Source organism: Palaemon carinicauda, chromosome 8, assembly GCF_036898095.1.
Source record: "Palaemon carinicauda isolate YSFRI2023 chromosome 8, ASM3689809v2, whole genome shotgun sequence".
Lineage (NCBI taxonomy): Eukaryota > Metazoa > Arthropoda > Malacostraca > Decapoda > Palaemonidae > Palaemon > Palaemon carinicauda.
This window is the reverse complement of record NC_090732.1, coordinates 163,575,740-163,589,699: the sequence shown is the minus strand read 5'-3', so window position 1 is coordinate 163,589,699 and position 13,960 is coordinate 163,575,740. Positions and strand designations below refer to the sequence as shown.

The 13,960-nt window shown below is 32.3% G+C and overlaps 2 protein-coding genes across 5 annotated transcripts in view; one reads left to right on the top strand and one right to left on the bottom strand.

Moving 5' to 3' along the window:
* LOC137646092 (myosin-VIIa-like) overlaps positions 1 to 13,960 on the top strand; it is a 466,088-nt gene that overhangs the window by 293,506 nt on the left and 158,622 nt on the right. The gene's annotated exons all lie outside the window — the stretch shown is intronic.
* The window catches only part of LOC137644760 (myosin-VIIa-like), a 107,860-nt gene that overhangs the window by 18,906 nt on the left and 74,994 nt on the right, over positions 1 to 13,960 (bottom strand). Inside the window, exons 27-40 of the mRNA XM_068377656.1 lie at positions 12,318 to 12,344; positions 9,091 to 9,288; positions 8,663 to 8,849; positions 8,338 to 8,499; positions 7,841 to 8,106; positions 7,527 to 7,683; positions 6,938 to 7,074; positions 5,272 to 5,477; positions 3,931 to 4,062; positions 3,653 to 3,819; positions 3,332 to 3,539; positions 1,230 to 1,387; positions 634 to 753; positions 163 to 402 (exon numbers count right to left, since the gene is read on the bottom strand). Coding sequence (XP_068233757.1) covers positions 163 to 402; positions 634 to 753; positions 1,230 to 1,387; positions 3,332 to 3,539; positions 3,653 to 3,819; positions 3,931 to 4,062; positions 5,272 to 5,477; positions 6,938 to 7,074; positions 7,527 to 7,683; positions 7,841 to 8,106; positions 8,338 to 8,499; positions 8,663 to 8,849; positions 9,091 to 9,288; positions 12,318 to 12,344 — 2,365 coding nt within the window. The remainder of the gene's footprint in view (positions 1 to 162; positions 403 to 633; positions 754 to 1,229; positions 1,388 to 3,331; positions 3,540 to 3,652; positions 3,820 to 3,930; positions 4,063 to 5,271; positions 5,478 to 6,937; positions 7,075 to 7,526; positions 7,684 to 7,840; positions 8,107 to 8,337; positions 8,500 to 8,662; positions 8,850 to 9,090; positions 9,289 to 12,317; positions 12,345 to 13,960) is intronic.

The window sequence follows — 13,960 nt, the reverse complement described above, 5'->3', positions numbered from 1 at the left end:
AATTTTCAATGTCTTACATATTTGAATATCTATTAATTGATAACATTTTAAAGTAAATTATTACTATGTTAAAACCCCAACCAACATAAGTAGTGATGTATATAGGAATCAGTTAAGACAACAATGCCATCTAGAGAAGGAAGGACCAGGTATACTACTCACAGTAACATCAAATATTGTAGCCCTATGAAGTGGCCATGACTTGATGAGGTTAAGGAAAGCCTGCTTGGCTTCCTGAGGGTCCATATTGAAAAGGGATTGGTGGTGCATTGCAACAGCATCATGAGTTACGTTTGTTAGCAATCTTGGTGACAATGTATGTGCTATAACTTCTCCGTAATCCATTCCTGTCCCAGTGAAGTTACCCAATTCTATTTGTGCTCTCAGAGCACATAACATAACCTGAAAGTTGATATTACATTACCTTATAAGATAGGGAATGTTAGTTCATTATCTTTAATTATCTGATAAACAGAACACTGAATTATAAATACAGTACTTTACTATACATTTCAGACTAATGTATTTTAAGATAATGAATGCACTAATGTACTCAAATTGTTCTTGAAATAAAAGTTACAAAATCTTAGTTTTCATAAATATCAATTTTGTAATGCAAGTCAGTTTACTTACAGCTTCCATCTGTGTAACAGGGAACTTATCAGCACGTAAAGTATAAAGAACTTGGAAGTACAAGAGTTCTTTTTCAACATTATCACTTAGATCCATCCATGATTCTAATAGCAAATGTTTCTGAAAAAAGGAAAAGTGAGACATTAATGTTTTGCATGCTCCCTTACAGCAATAATTTATATAGTTACAGTATACAGTATTACAATCTATGACTCATTCTAAAAAAATAAAATTTTTAAATCTAATAATCCAATTTATAACAATTTAGACCAACATGTAATGAATATTCCAATACTGTGCAAACTTTAGATTTTAAAAACTCTACAACACATAGAAAAGGTCTTCTGTGTTGTAAACATAGAAAAGGTCTTCTGTGTTTACTCGAACTGAAAAAAACAGAGTAAGGCATTCCAAAACTAATCAATGGATCATGTATTTATGACAGAAGCACAATAATGACATTTTGAGTTAATGGGATGGTAATACAGTACATGAATACAAAATTGTTATGCAAATTACTAATATTTAAATACATGATGAAATTGTTAACCAAATATACACATTACACTTTTTGATCAATGAGATTAAATAAATACCTTGAAAAGGAAGATATGGTGATGATGATGCTGATGATGTTGTTGATTTGCTGTGGTGGACTGTCTGTATCGCTCCCATCGAGACATTACGTCAGCTAACACCTCCTCTGCCAATATACATCTCTCCGTCGTTCCCAGCATTTCATATATGGCATATCCTGGTGTGAATTTGAAAGTTAGTATTAATAATTATCCCCAATATCTACTCGCATTAATTTTTCCCTGTTCCATGCTGGTTCATTTCAAAGGTAAATGTTCTACAGTACTTCGTAACTTCATAAAGATACCAGACAAGAGAGAGATTATTGAGACATGTTTCTCGATTTTAAATTCCATTTGCCCTTTTCATTCTACACAACTCTGTTATACATGTCAGATTACTTAAAGTTTTAATATATAACAAAAATATTTTTTGCTAGAAACAAAATATTAGAAATGTGGTAAGATGGGCCAATTTGTATTTACCAGTGATCATAAACAACTTGAATTAATTTATTCTCCAAAGTGAAAACCACATTTATGTATTGAAGGTAGGCCCTGAGACTACAACTTTTTTATTTTAAATTTTCAAGTGTAAACCTGGAAAGACTAATGCAACAGATACACTCTAAGACTACTTTTAGTAAAAATTGCAACACCTATGGCCTTAACTACTAGAGAAATTGAACTATAGTCTGATGTTGATGACGAAATGTGTTTTGAAAAACCTTCAGTACTGGTAATTAGTACAAGTTTTATTTTAAACATGTAAAAGATAAATTTTCATAGTAATTTTTTTTTTATATTATTATTGGTTGTTTACTATACACATGATAAAAAAATGTTTGAGAAAAGATTGATGACTTGGTCCATAAGGGACACCAGGGTATAGTAAAAATGTAACAGTAGAATAAGACAAAAAGTGTGGTAGCCTGGAATTGACAATGAAGTAGAAAAGTATATTTGTTAATGAGTAGTGATAGTAGGCCAGTAACATTGAGCCCAACTCCTTCTTTACCAGATAGATCAAAGCAATACAGTATATTGGTATGGTTATATGTGGTCGTTTGCCAAGTGGAAAAAATTTGTTGGTTGCTGTACAGATTATTATTCTAGATGGTTTGAAGTAGGAATATTATTTTCTACCAGTAGGCCTGCTACCTACGTAACAAAATGTTTTGATAATCGGTTTACGTCTCATGGTTTGCCAGAACTCATTGTGAATGGTGATGGTACACTATTTCTTATGAATTTAAGAATTTTTTTTATAAATGGCATAGTTCATGGGAAGGTCACACGGTATTCTTTATATAAAAGTGTTTTGATCCTTTATGAAGGCTCTATGAAAACAAAAAGATCTGAAGGTAAAGAATGGAGTAAAGAATTTACATTTTTGAAAGCTTACAGATCTACTCCACATACTGTAACTAATGTTATCCCTGCAGAACTTATGTATGATAGAAAAATTAGGACAAAGTTGCCCGAGATATTTTCTGAATATACTGTAGTGATGATGAAATGAGAATTAGAGACCAAACATGTAAAGAAAGGGGGGAAAGAATACCAAAAAAAGAAATTTCCTGTTAAAGATGAACAAGTGAGTGAAGGTGACAAAGCAGTTTTGCAACAAAATAGGAAAAAATAAGTTGTCATGAAGTTTTTATAGTGAACCTTGTGAAGTGATTGAGAAAAAAGGTCATAGTGTGCAAGTTGAAAGCAGTACTGTAAAGGAATACAAAGGAGGAGGAATGTGATTCATATGAAAAAAGAATAATTTTTAGAATGAAAGGGAGACAACTGAATTTTGGAATGATTATAAAGAACCCTATAATGATACTGATTTTCATGGTAGCAATGATATTTAGGAGTTCAATTTATATAGTACAGAATCAGGTCAAGAACAATTGTGTCTAAATTGTGATAATAGTACTGTATCAAGTAGGCATACTCCGGGTAACCATGTAAAAAGTACTTGTAGATTCTGCACTTGGAGAAGAAAATATCAATATTGGTACTATATTCATTCTGTCTAATATTTAGTTTTGTAAAATAAAATTGCCAGAAAATTAAAACCAGAAAACTAGAATTTCATTAAAACCTTGGATTCTAAACCTAATAGTTACCTTTTGCAGTATTTTTTAGACCAATTTTGTGCATGATCAGTTCCACTACATCATGGGCTGTGGCAGAGGCATCAAATTCTAATGAATGGAATTGGCCATCCATGAAGTGGAATCTTGCATAAATAGGGCGTCGATTTATTGTACACAAGATTTCTTGCTTGGAAGGAGCCCACTGCCGCCTTCTATTGTTTAGGGCTTTAACCAAACACTGCACATACAAAAAGAGACAAATGAGAAATATTGAAATCTTTAATTATTTTTATATTACAATTTATTGAATAGATTTCATAGGAGTTCATAAAAGACCAAAATGATAACTACCTTTTCAGCATGTCGAGAGTATTTGCCCTCTTCTGAAACGTAATCTGCTGAACAACGCTGAAGATGTGCCCTAAGATACTTTCTAATGCCCTTGTCCGTAGGGGGTATGACAGAGCAAAACAAGGTCAGTAACGCCCAGTGTCGTAGATTTACCCTTGAATTCGGATCTATAAAGAATAAAAATTTGATACCAGATTAATCAATAAATCTCCTTTCCCATGTACTGTATGACATTCAAGTAATAATAGGTCTTGTTTTACACTACACATCTGAAATACCTGGATGATCTGTCGTTTGCTTTATAAGTTGCAAGTAGGTCTCATTCAGCAGGAGATCTCGCTTCATACATTGGTCTACTACACCTTGAACCATAGTCAGCTGCTGGTCATCACTAGTGGCAGCAGTTTCAGCTGTTGGAAAGGCAAATATTCATAAATAACTGAAGGAGTGAAATTACATTGACAAATCATGCAGTCTTAAGGTAACATTTTTCTTTTTTTCTTGCCTCTTATTTCCTCAGTCATAATTTCAATTACATACATGTTCATAGGTATATTATTTCAAGAAATAACATCCAATAATCATTGGGTAATGCATTTTGCAAACACAGATTTGTTGTCAAACTTAAAATTAGAGGATTTGTATTGGGTTTTTATGGCTAGACCTCCTAACCTACACCCCGAGAACTATTCTACACTAAATTGCCATTACTGTATTTCTATAACCTTCCCCTAGTCCTGGTGAACTATCTTTGATGTGTTTTGGAGGCAAATTGATAATTCTAAATCTCTTCTCAACTTGGGGATTCCAATAACCCGGAAAAATCCTATGATCTCTCCAACTCAATTTTGGAGAAGGAGAAATGGTCGAAACTTTTGAAGAAGGAAAATGAAAAATAAGTGTTACAGTAATTATGATTTGAGGTTCAGAAAAAATGTGCCTGTACCAAGACTATGCCGGCTCGCAAGATCAAGTGAAAAATGTACAGTCGTAGGCCATTGAATGGGTGCACTTGTAAGTGGCCTTATAGCATTCATGGTTATTCTACAATATTATAATCATTTCCCAGTGTGGCAAGCCTCCACAAAAATGGTAACGTCAATCCAGCCATGTATAGCTACACCTACAAGGGCCATCAAGAGAAGTGACATAGATATCCTTCACGGCTTTGCAAGAGACCAGGAGGGAGTTTCCAAGTAGCCATTTTTACATTTGATTTCCTTGCCAGATAAATTATTAATTATACTATTTCTATTTATCATTTTGAATTATTAATTTGTACAGTATTCATTTCTGATGTTAGGGGCTATAAATTGTTCAATAATTAGCATTGAAAACTTTTTAAAATGAGTGTACATTTGAAATCGTTTTGGGCTACGACAACTCACTCTCAAATTGAAATAAACTCATAAACCATTATATAACTAGTTCTTAAGGTATAAGATAGGAGAGCTAGTCACACAAAGCAACTTCTAGTCCTCTAATTTTGACTTTTTCAACCAAACTGTGCTTGTAAAATATATAGCCCAAAATTTCTAAATTCAGTTATTGTACAAGATGATGATATTTAAAAAACATCAAAGTTTATACAGTAAATACAATAGTGAATTATTACTCACCATTCTGACTAAGACCAGCATACGTAAGAATAGCTAAAGATATTTGTATTGCTTGTTGCTCGAATTCTGGCGATGTTATCTTGCTAAGGGTCTGAACAAGAGGAGCTTTTGAAAAGGCCCAGTACATGGGATGGAAGCCCTTATATGTTTCAGAATTTTCACCCCCATAATCTTGTCTAAGCTTTTCTAGTTTCTGTTTATTCAATCTAGAAGAAAAATAAAATCAATAAGCAACAATAAAACATTAAAATATTCAAATAAGAATTGCTTTTCTTTTTCCATTACAAATTATACAATACTTCATAGACTTTTGAGTAACACATGGAACTTGCTTATAAAATAGTATTTTAGTCACACAGTTATGTATAAATGCATGCTGTATAATAAACTAATGCATAGATTAAAATAGAGAAAACTATATAATCAATGGCAAAATACATGATTTAGGGTTTGACACAAGATTCTACCTATACAGTAATAACCTCTAAGTGGTTGGTTCCAAGAGACCGTGCATAAGTTCATTTTCGACGTAGGTCCGATTTTTGCCCTATTTACCCTTTTACCCCCAGGCTTTTTGGAAATTTCCAACCCTTAACCCCCAAGGGGTTACTTTTTTCCCAGCACATTTTGGTGTATATTTCTTTTAAATTGCTCTAACAGCCTTAATTTTTGTCATAGAGAGGTCAGGTTGGTCTCATTCTCTTGGAAAATGTCTGAATTTTCTCAAAAAATTATCAAAAATATGAAAAAAATAATTTTTATAGCATTTTTCTGCAAGGACGTACCGGTACGTCCATGGGGGTAAAGGGATGGCTTTTGTGAAACGTACCAGTACGTCCTTTGGGGGTAAAAGGGTTAAGGTGACTTATACATTCCCTATAGTGTACATATACAGAACACAAAAAAAACTACTTACAACCTGCAATAATTTTGTAAAAATACTTACATTAATAAGCTTCCATGTGAAGTACAGTACTGTATTATTGTATGTCAAACCAATGTAATGTGGGGGTAAAATGACATAACTTGTATTTTTATATCTGATATTAAGGATGAGCAAAATGAAAGTCGGAAGTGACATACGGTATGTTGAACCAATGTAGAGGATATTACTGTAACGTATTTAGCCTGTAGTTATATATAAATTTCTCTACGTTCTGATGAACTCAAAGGTTACTGGGAACTATTTCAGTAGTAAATTTAATTAAAAATTAAATGGTATATTTATTACAAAGTTTGTTTGCCATTATAGAATACTATATTAAGTTCTGTGAGCTTATGCAAAAGTGAATACAGCTTAACATGAGTATGATAGAATACATTACTTGCAAATCAGAAGTGATAACTAAAATCGAGTTCATAAAAAAATTTTCTAAAGAAATCTGGCTAATTGATAAACATTACCACCAAAACATTTAAATATGAAATTTACCAAGTTATGTGAAGTGAGCAAAGAGAATAACAATTGGGAAAGAAGGTAATTTAAATAAAATTGATTTGTTCAGTTATTCTGTGAAACCTAAAAGAAAAAAGTAAATATACATAATTTATTTCCAGAATCACTGAAGGTTGTGCTTACAATGACAAATGCCAAAGATAGGGGCAGACTGATCATTATTTGAAGATCTAATAGAAATGTTATACAAGCAACTAAGTGAATAATTACCTTCTCAATGTGCTAACAAAGAAGTTGCTACCCTGATCCTGAGGTTTCCTGAGAATATTAGCATCAATCAACAGTCTACGCGAATGTACCAAGTTATAGTACAATCTTACTCTATCTTCGCCAGTTATTTGCTTCACCTGGGGAATATTGAAATTAAATTTTAATTAGTGTATTTAAGGCTATAAATAAAAATAACTGAACACTTTGATTTTCATGCAGAATCATACACAAAAACCTATGAAAATATTTGTTTTAATATTGTTATAGCTCGGGAAAATTACCTTTAGTATTGGTGCCACAAATCCCATCCTACCAGTCTTTATTTAATTCAAGGTTACTTAATATATGGTAATATAATCATAAAAAAATTCCATATCTGGGCCTCTGCTGTCCTAGTTTATGTAGAGAGGGGGCTGGGGTGCTGATCATATGAATAGTGTGCTGTATATGGTCAGTTTCTATGATACTGTCCTATCTCTTGCTTTTACCACTAATGTGTAACCTTTAAACAACTCCAAACTTCAAGTACAGCATGCTTGCCTTTTTAAAAAATTTTACTCAATATATTGTAAATTACTGTAACACATACCTTCTTATTAGAGTCCATATCTTTGATCCAAGAGGCAAGCAGTGGTGAATAACTGGCAATCAAAAATCCTATTTCTTCTTTTTCTTTAGTTTCAAATACAAAACATTTATGCGCATCGGGCAGCGTTCGTAGTAGGTTTATGGTAATAAAGTTATCACTGAAACAAAATTAAAAAAAAAGTTACAAGTCTAACTTTCACATATAATTATAAAATATTTCAAAGCTAAAGTAATAATATTGATAATTATTTACAAAGCAATATATACCATATGTTCTAAAAAAAATATTTCAAGAAAAATTCAATTATGACATACCTAGGATCTAAAAAGATGGATTCTATGTCACAATATCTATATTCATATAAGATAAATTTATCATCTGGTTTGATCATGGCAATACCATCGCAGTTGACGCCTAGTATCAAAGTATTACCATATGACCAATAACCCCGATAAGACACTTGGAACATAGTGGTACCATAAAGAGGGAACTGCATTACACATGTCAGATACCATACTTTGGCTACAATATCAGTTTTGCCAGTACCATACTGCCTATGTGCTTGTGAAAGTATAGGAACCTGGAATGAAACAAAGTTATTAGAAAAGAATGGCACTATTATCATTTTGAAGTTGTTCACTTTGACAAGTCAAATGAAAGGAATTTTGAACAAGATGGAAAAAAATAATTACTGGATATTTAGTTGATATAATTTATAAAATATTAGTAATCATTTCACTTTTAATCTTTTAAAATATGTATTACTTTAATATATTTATTAAACGAACACTTAAAGAATGTACAAATTTACCCATTCTGCTTGTTTTCTAGTTTGAGCAATACGGCTTGGAAGATAAGATGTGATATCTGCATAAAATTCTGTTTTGCCTTCTTGAGGGTCCCCAAGAGCTACTTGAGCTTGCAAACCAGCTAACTGAAGAGCAACTTTCTCATTAATTGGATACTCATCCGCCTGAAAATTTAACAAAGGAGTTTATTATCATTAACTGATGCTGCCTCAACAAATTTTGTCTCTATTTATTCTCACTTATACACAGAATACCTACAAACTTCATGACTTTAGGATCATATAATCATACTGAAAATACAACTTCAGATGAGACAAATGTACTTACCCTTACTACACTATACACAGCCTGAGCATATAAGAGATTAACTTGAACAGGATCACTTGGGATTTCCCGAGGCGTTCTAAACAACCGTTTCCTAAATACAAATCTATTCTCTCCAGCACTGACTGACTGGGAAGCTCTCTTATTCATGGTCCCATAGCTCCCCACATTACTAGTTTTTTGTTGCTTGCTGAATGAAGAACAAGAATGAACATTAATATCAAGAAAGATGATTGTAATAAAAAATACCTATACTGTAAAGTATATGCTAAAAAGTAAAATGCATTTGATTTTATAAAATGCTTCATAAGTCATATTTTGAACACTTAATGTAAATGGTAGCAAACTCCAAATCTACGATCTATAAAATAATTTAAGGGAATAACTTGACCTCAATATAAAATCAGAAAAAGACAAATGGATTCACTCACGTTTCCCAAGACGAAATAACATCGTAGAGATATTCGTGACTTTTTACATGCTTGTCACCATCAGCACCGGATTCATAAATAGCCCAACCCTCTAAACCTGAGAGGCCTAACCGATCTGCCAATTTCTGCATAGCATCTCCTGCTGTATCTCGAGGATGAACATCTATTGCCTTGGTGCGACCATCCAAAAAGAAAAACCTGTAAAGAATATGCAACAAATAAAAAATAAAAAGTTACTGTATTTCAAACAGAACGTATCAAAATAACCGAGTAGCCAATTTCAAACTTAAGTACAGTACTGTATTACTGTAACCTTTTCCAACATCAAATTATCAATGCTGTAAAGAGTTCAGGTCTTGATTTTTCCCTACAATGTACAGTAAGTAATATTGGTAATATTTGTTAAAAAGGAAATTCTAATAAAACTTATATTAATACAGTCTTAGATTATCATCATGCTTTAATCACTGAAGACACCAGCTTCCCTACCTCTAACAAAAATTCTTCCCCTCCCTTGTGGTACCCAGTGGAACTGATAGGTGGCGCCACGGGGCCAACACACCACTGGCCTATTGCTACCAAGAACTTCACTTAATGAAGTCATCATAGACCTGTCTATTACCCTAAAAAAATCTCTTGACATCACTAAAGAGGGTGGAAGATAGATGACTACAAAGTAAGTATACTGTTTGGGTATCACAAAGCTCAAACTTAATTGGTTCCCAATCCATGTTCTAATACCAATTTTTTCGAACACTGCAACAACTTTCACCCATGAGAATAGCAATAATTGGTTTCTCATCCAAGGATTTTCCTATTATGGGTAATTTTTACATAAGTTTACAATATCAAAATGCAATTTTTCCATTATTTCCTCTTTCACTGTACTATTAACCTTTTTTGGAGCATTTTATATAGACAAACACTAAAATTCATAAAAAAATAAACTAAAATGTTAACAGAATGATGTTTATGAGGGTCAGATCTATGACCTGTTGTCTTTGCCTTAGGTACATCAGTTGCCCTGGCTAAGTTTCTGACCTATACAGGTTCTTTCAAGTTGATCAACCTACGAGTTTTTGTTTGATCCTTGAATTGTTTAAGTCTGGGGTACTGATATCATAAATTTCATTATAAAAATTGTTTTATATCAATGAACCTTACCTTGAAGTTCTAGTTGCTGATTACCACACTCTTTTGGAGGTGGGTATGTGATGGAGACAGATAAAATCTAACCTTATTCTAAAATTAAATAACACTCAGACCAACTTGATACAATCTCACATTGTATATATTATCAATATTCCAACGTTTCCCTTTTTCCCTTGATTATGGAATCCTTAGTATGATTTACCTTCCATGAAGACAAAACCCTTTCTTTTGTATTGTACCAAAACTCCCTACCAAACCACTTTGTAGTTTTCAGAAACAATATAAGAAAAAACTGTATGCTAACAATATGGAAAATACATGCATTATTATTGGCCTAGAGTCTAACCTTGCTGAGCACTAAACATGATTTGATTGAATGAAATTTTATCAAATTGATTCAGTACTTCTGTGTTTGAACTAGCAGGATAAAGGATCTTAAGCCATGGCTGAAGAGGTCAGTTTACAATATGTGGCCAACATAGATTATATGAAGATCTTGGTAGTAATAGGCCTGTGATGCGTTCACCCTGTGACACCACCTATTGAGTCTACTGGACATAACAGGTGAGGGGGTGATGGGAGAGTGGGGCAGAACATTTTTAATTATTTTTAAGAGATAAATAAGCCAGTGGCTTCGATGATTAAAGCATGGCTACTACATGGTAAGGTTCCATGATATAAATGGTCTTTGGATTTGATAATATGCATAACTCCTGTTTTAAATTAGATACATGTACAGAGATAGTCTCTGTAAGGTGTAAGACAAGTCAAAACCAAATTTCAAATCATAAGATAACATCTAAGGAAATCTAAATGAAGAAACCGAAAGGATACTATCCATACAAATACTATACATAAATGGAATAGCTTCACATAAATCTTAATAATGACCTTTTTATGGAAATTGTAATCACATCTTGGCTTAACAAGGGTAAAAAAAATCCTTGCATACTTTAATGGAAATCCTAATGGTATATTAGCCTTACAAAGGTAAAAATAATCCTTCGGTACTTGTACACTTATTCTGTTAAGATAATATCATATGCACAATAGGATACGGGAGAAATTCTATTTGGAAACATGACAATATTATAGAGGGGCTGTTTGACCTATCTACTGATGGGTATAAAATCCAACAAATGATTTTAAAACAAGTCGGTAACTCCAGGTATTGTTGCAGTATAAGGTTTTCATGATCTTAAACTACACTGAAAAATAGTAAGGGTATCATTTCAAAACACAGCATATTGCCAAAAATCAAAAGTATGTAAATCTCAGAGACAAGGCTATACTACCAATAGACAAACAAGGAAAATTTTCAGTACACCTGCATAATGAGTTGATTCCGAGTGTAATGAAGTCTCAAAAAGCAAATATTTTACACTTCTTTATTACTGTAAGCAAATTTCAAAAAATAACATTTTACTAATGTATATTTTTGATTAATTCATTTTCTGCAGCAATCTACTTCCTAGTTTTTCTCAAGGCTTTTTGAAACAATATGACTTCAGTACAACAGGCATGGTTAGACAGCCACACTGTGGTATGGTCAATATAACCTAGAAACCAGCCATTAACCGTATAATTTTGCACCATAAGAATGCATTTCCTTATGCTATGATCTCATGCTATTTACATATTGACAGCTGGCTTCCAAAAGTATTTTTCACTGCAATATATGCAATGGCTAATAGGGTGTAACTTTTACAAACTACACATATCAAATAATCGTACATCATCAATCCTGTTGAAGGCTTTATGGACAGCAACAAACAACAGAGATGAGAAGCCCAATGACTTTAAAAAAGATCTAGGTGCATACTTGAGTGGACCATTTCATTATTCCAAAAATATTATATTAAACAATCTGTCTTAACCTATGCAACATTCTTTATATATTATTACACAAAAGTCACTTAAAATTAATCAGGTACTGTGTAATGTTAACTTAGCACTTAAAACTAATTTGTTAGTCACTCCTCAAAAGCCTGCACCTGTGAGCTGATCTCCCAATGTTCATACAACAAAAACAAAGAACAAAAACTGTCATGATTGAAACATAAATAAATACAAACCCATATACAATGTGTCCATTGGCAGGACTGAAATAATAAAAAGTGATACTGGACACTTAGTACAGCACTTCAGAATTTATTATAAAATGTTAACACCTGGCATTTAAAAATAGTATTTGTGAACAAAATGCCTTGAAAATTGCCTAGAAGATCATGAACTAATAACTAAAAATGTAAGTATTACTTATTAATCTATCACCTTAATATTGCTAATGAAAACAAAGCAGTAAGTAATTTGCAACTGTCAAAAGAAAAATATAATTCTGAAAAAGTAAATACAATAATTAATAGATAACTTTGGACAAATACTCCTTTAGTCATTATTTTAAGAAATTACTTTGTAACTGACATTTGCCTACAAAAATTTTAGTGTACGTATGTATGTACTAGTTAGTAGCGTATAGAAAGAAAGACAAAAAAGTGGACATAATTGTGCATTGTATGTGAATATCACTATTTCAAAATTAAATTTTTAAAAATGTCTTTAGTAAGTCATTATGTAAAAGGACAAAAAGAAATAATAAAAGTCCCCTTTTCTGTTTCATTTGTTTGATGTCGGCTACCCCCAAAATTGGGGGAAGTGCCTTGGTATATGTATGTACAAAAGAGATCCTTTTGACGCCGCTTGCACCCTTTGGAATTATAATAAACAGCAGACAATTAGAGGTGGAACAGATTACCAAAAATAGTTGTTGATAGGCACCATGGTGACTATATGAATGTAATATCAGGTGTTCCAAAGGGGTGTATTTTTAGTCCATTACAATTCATATATATACACACAGAAACTTAAGATTTTCATCAAGACTTGTTCATAGTCACAGGAAAAAGCTCAATTACAAAACTGAGTATAAGGTTAGACACTTGCATCTATCTTTTAATTGACAGAGTTTCCGCAAACTTATTTGCGGAGTGAGCAGTTAGGAACCAGGAACTATAAGTAGGACAAGAACAGTTAAATAGGTTGATATCAAGTCTCACATCATAGTTTATACATATATGGCTTATCTATTCAAAGTTATTACTATACTGATCATAATATATTCTATAATTTCAGCCCTTGGGCTTGTACCATTCTGATTTTCCAGTTAGGATTGTAAGTTGGTTAGTAATAATAATATTAATAAGACATTGAAAAATAGGCTAATCTTGCTTCATTAACCTATTTTGCATATGAGAAAAAATATTACTGACACAAGTTCATGGTAAAAAATTGTAGATAAAGATTAGGAAGGATTAAAATTAAGCAATAAGAGAACTTAATGTCATTTAAAAATCAGCAGATTCTATTAGTTAAAAAAAATAGTTATTCGAGACTTCAGTTTTAAAATAAAGGTCTCGAGGGTAATTAAGGTAATGTCAGCAACAAAGTAAACATTTTTAGTTATGTGTAATTTGCAATGCTTGTACTGTATTGTTAATATGTATATCAAAGAGCTAAAGGAGTACCATAAGTAGCTAGTTGCTTTATATAAACTATCAAGTCACTTAAATGGGATATGATATAAAATGAACCTTCAGTAGCATTACAGAGCACTGGAAGGATAGAAATGGACCTCGTATAGGGTAAGCACATCATTACTTCTATTAACATCCTCCAGAAGCTAGGTTTAATCGGCAATTACTCGTAAAATGAAAAAAAA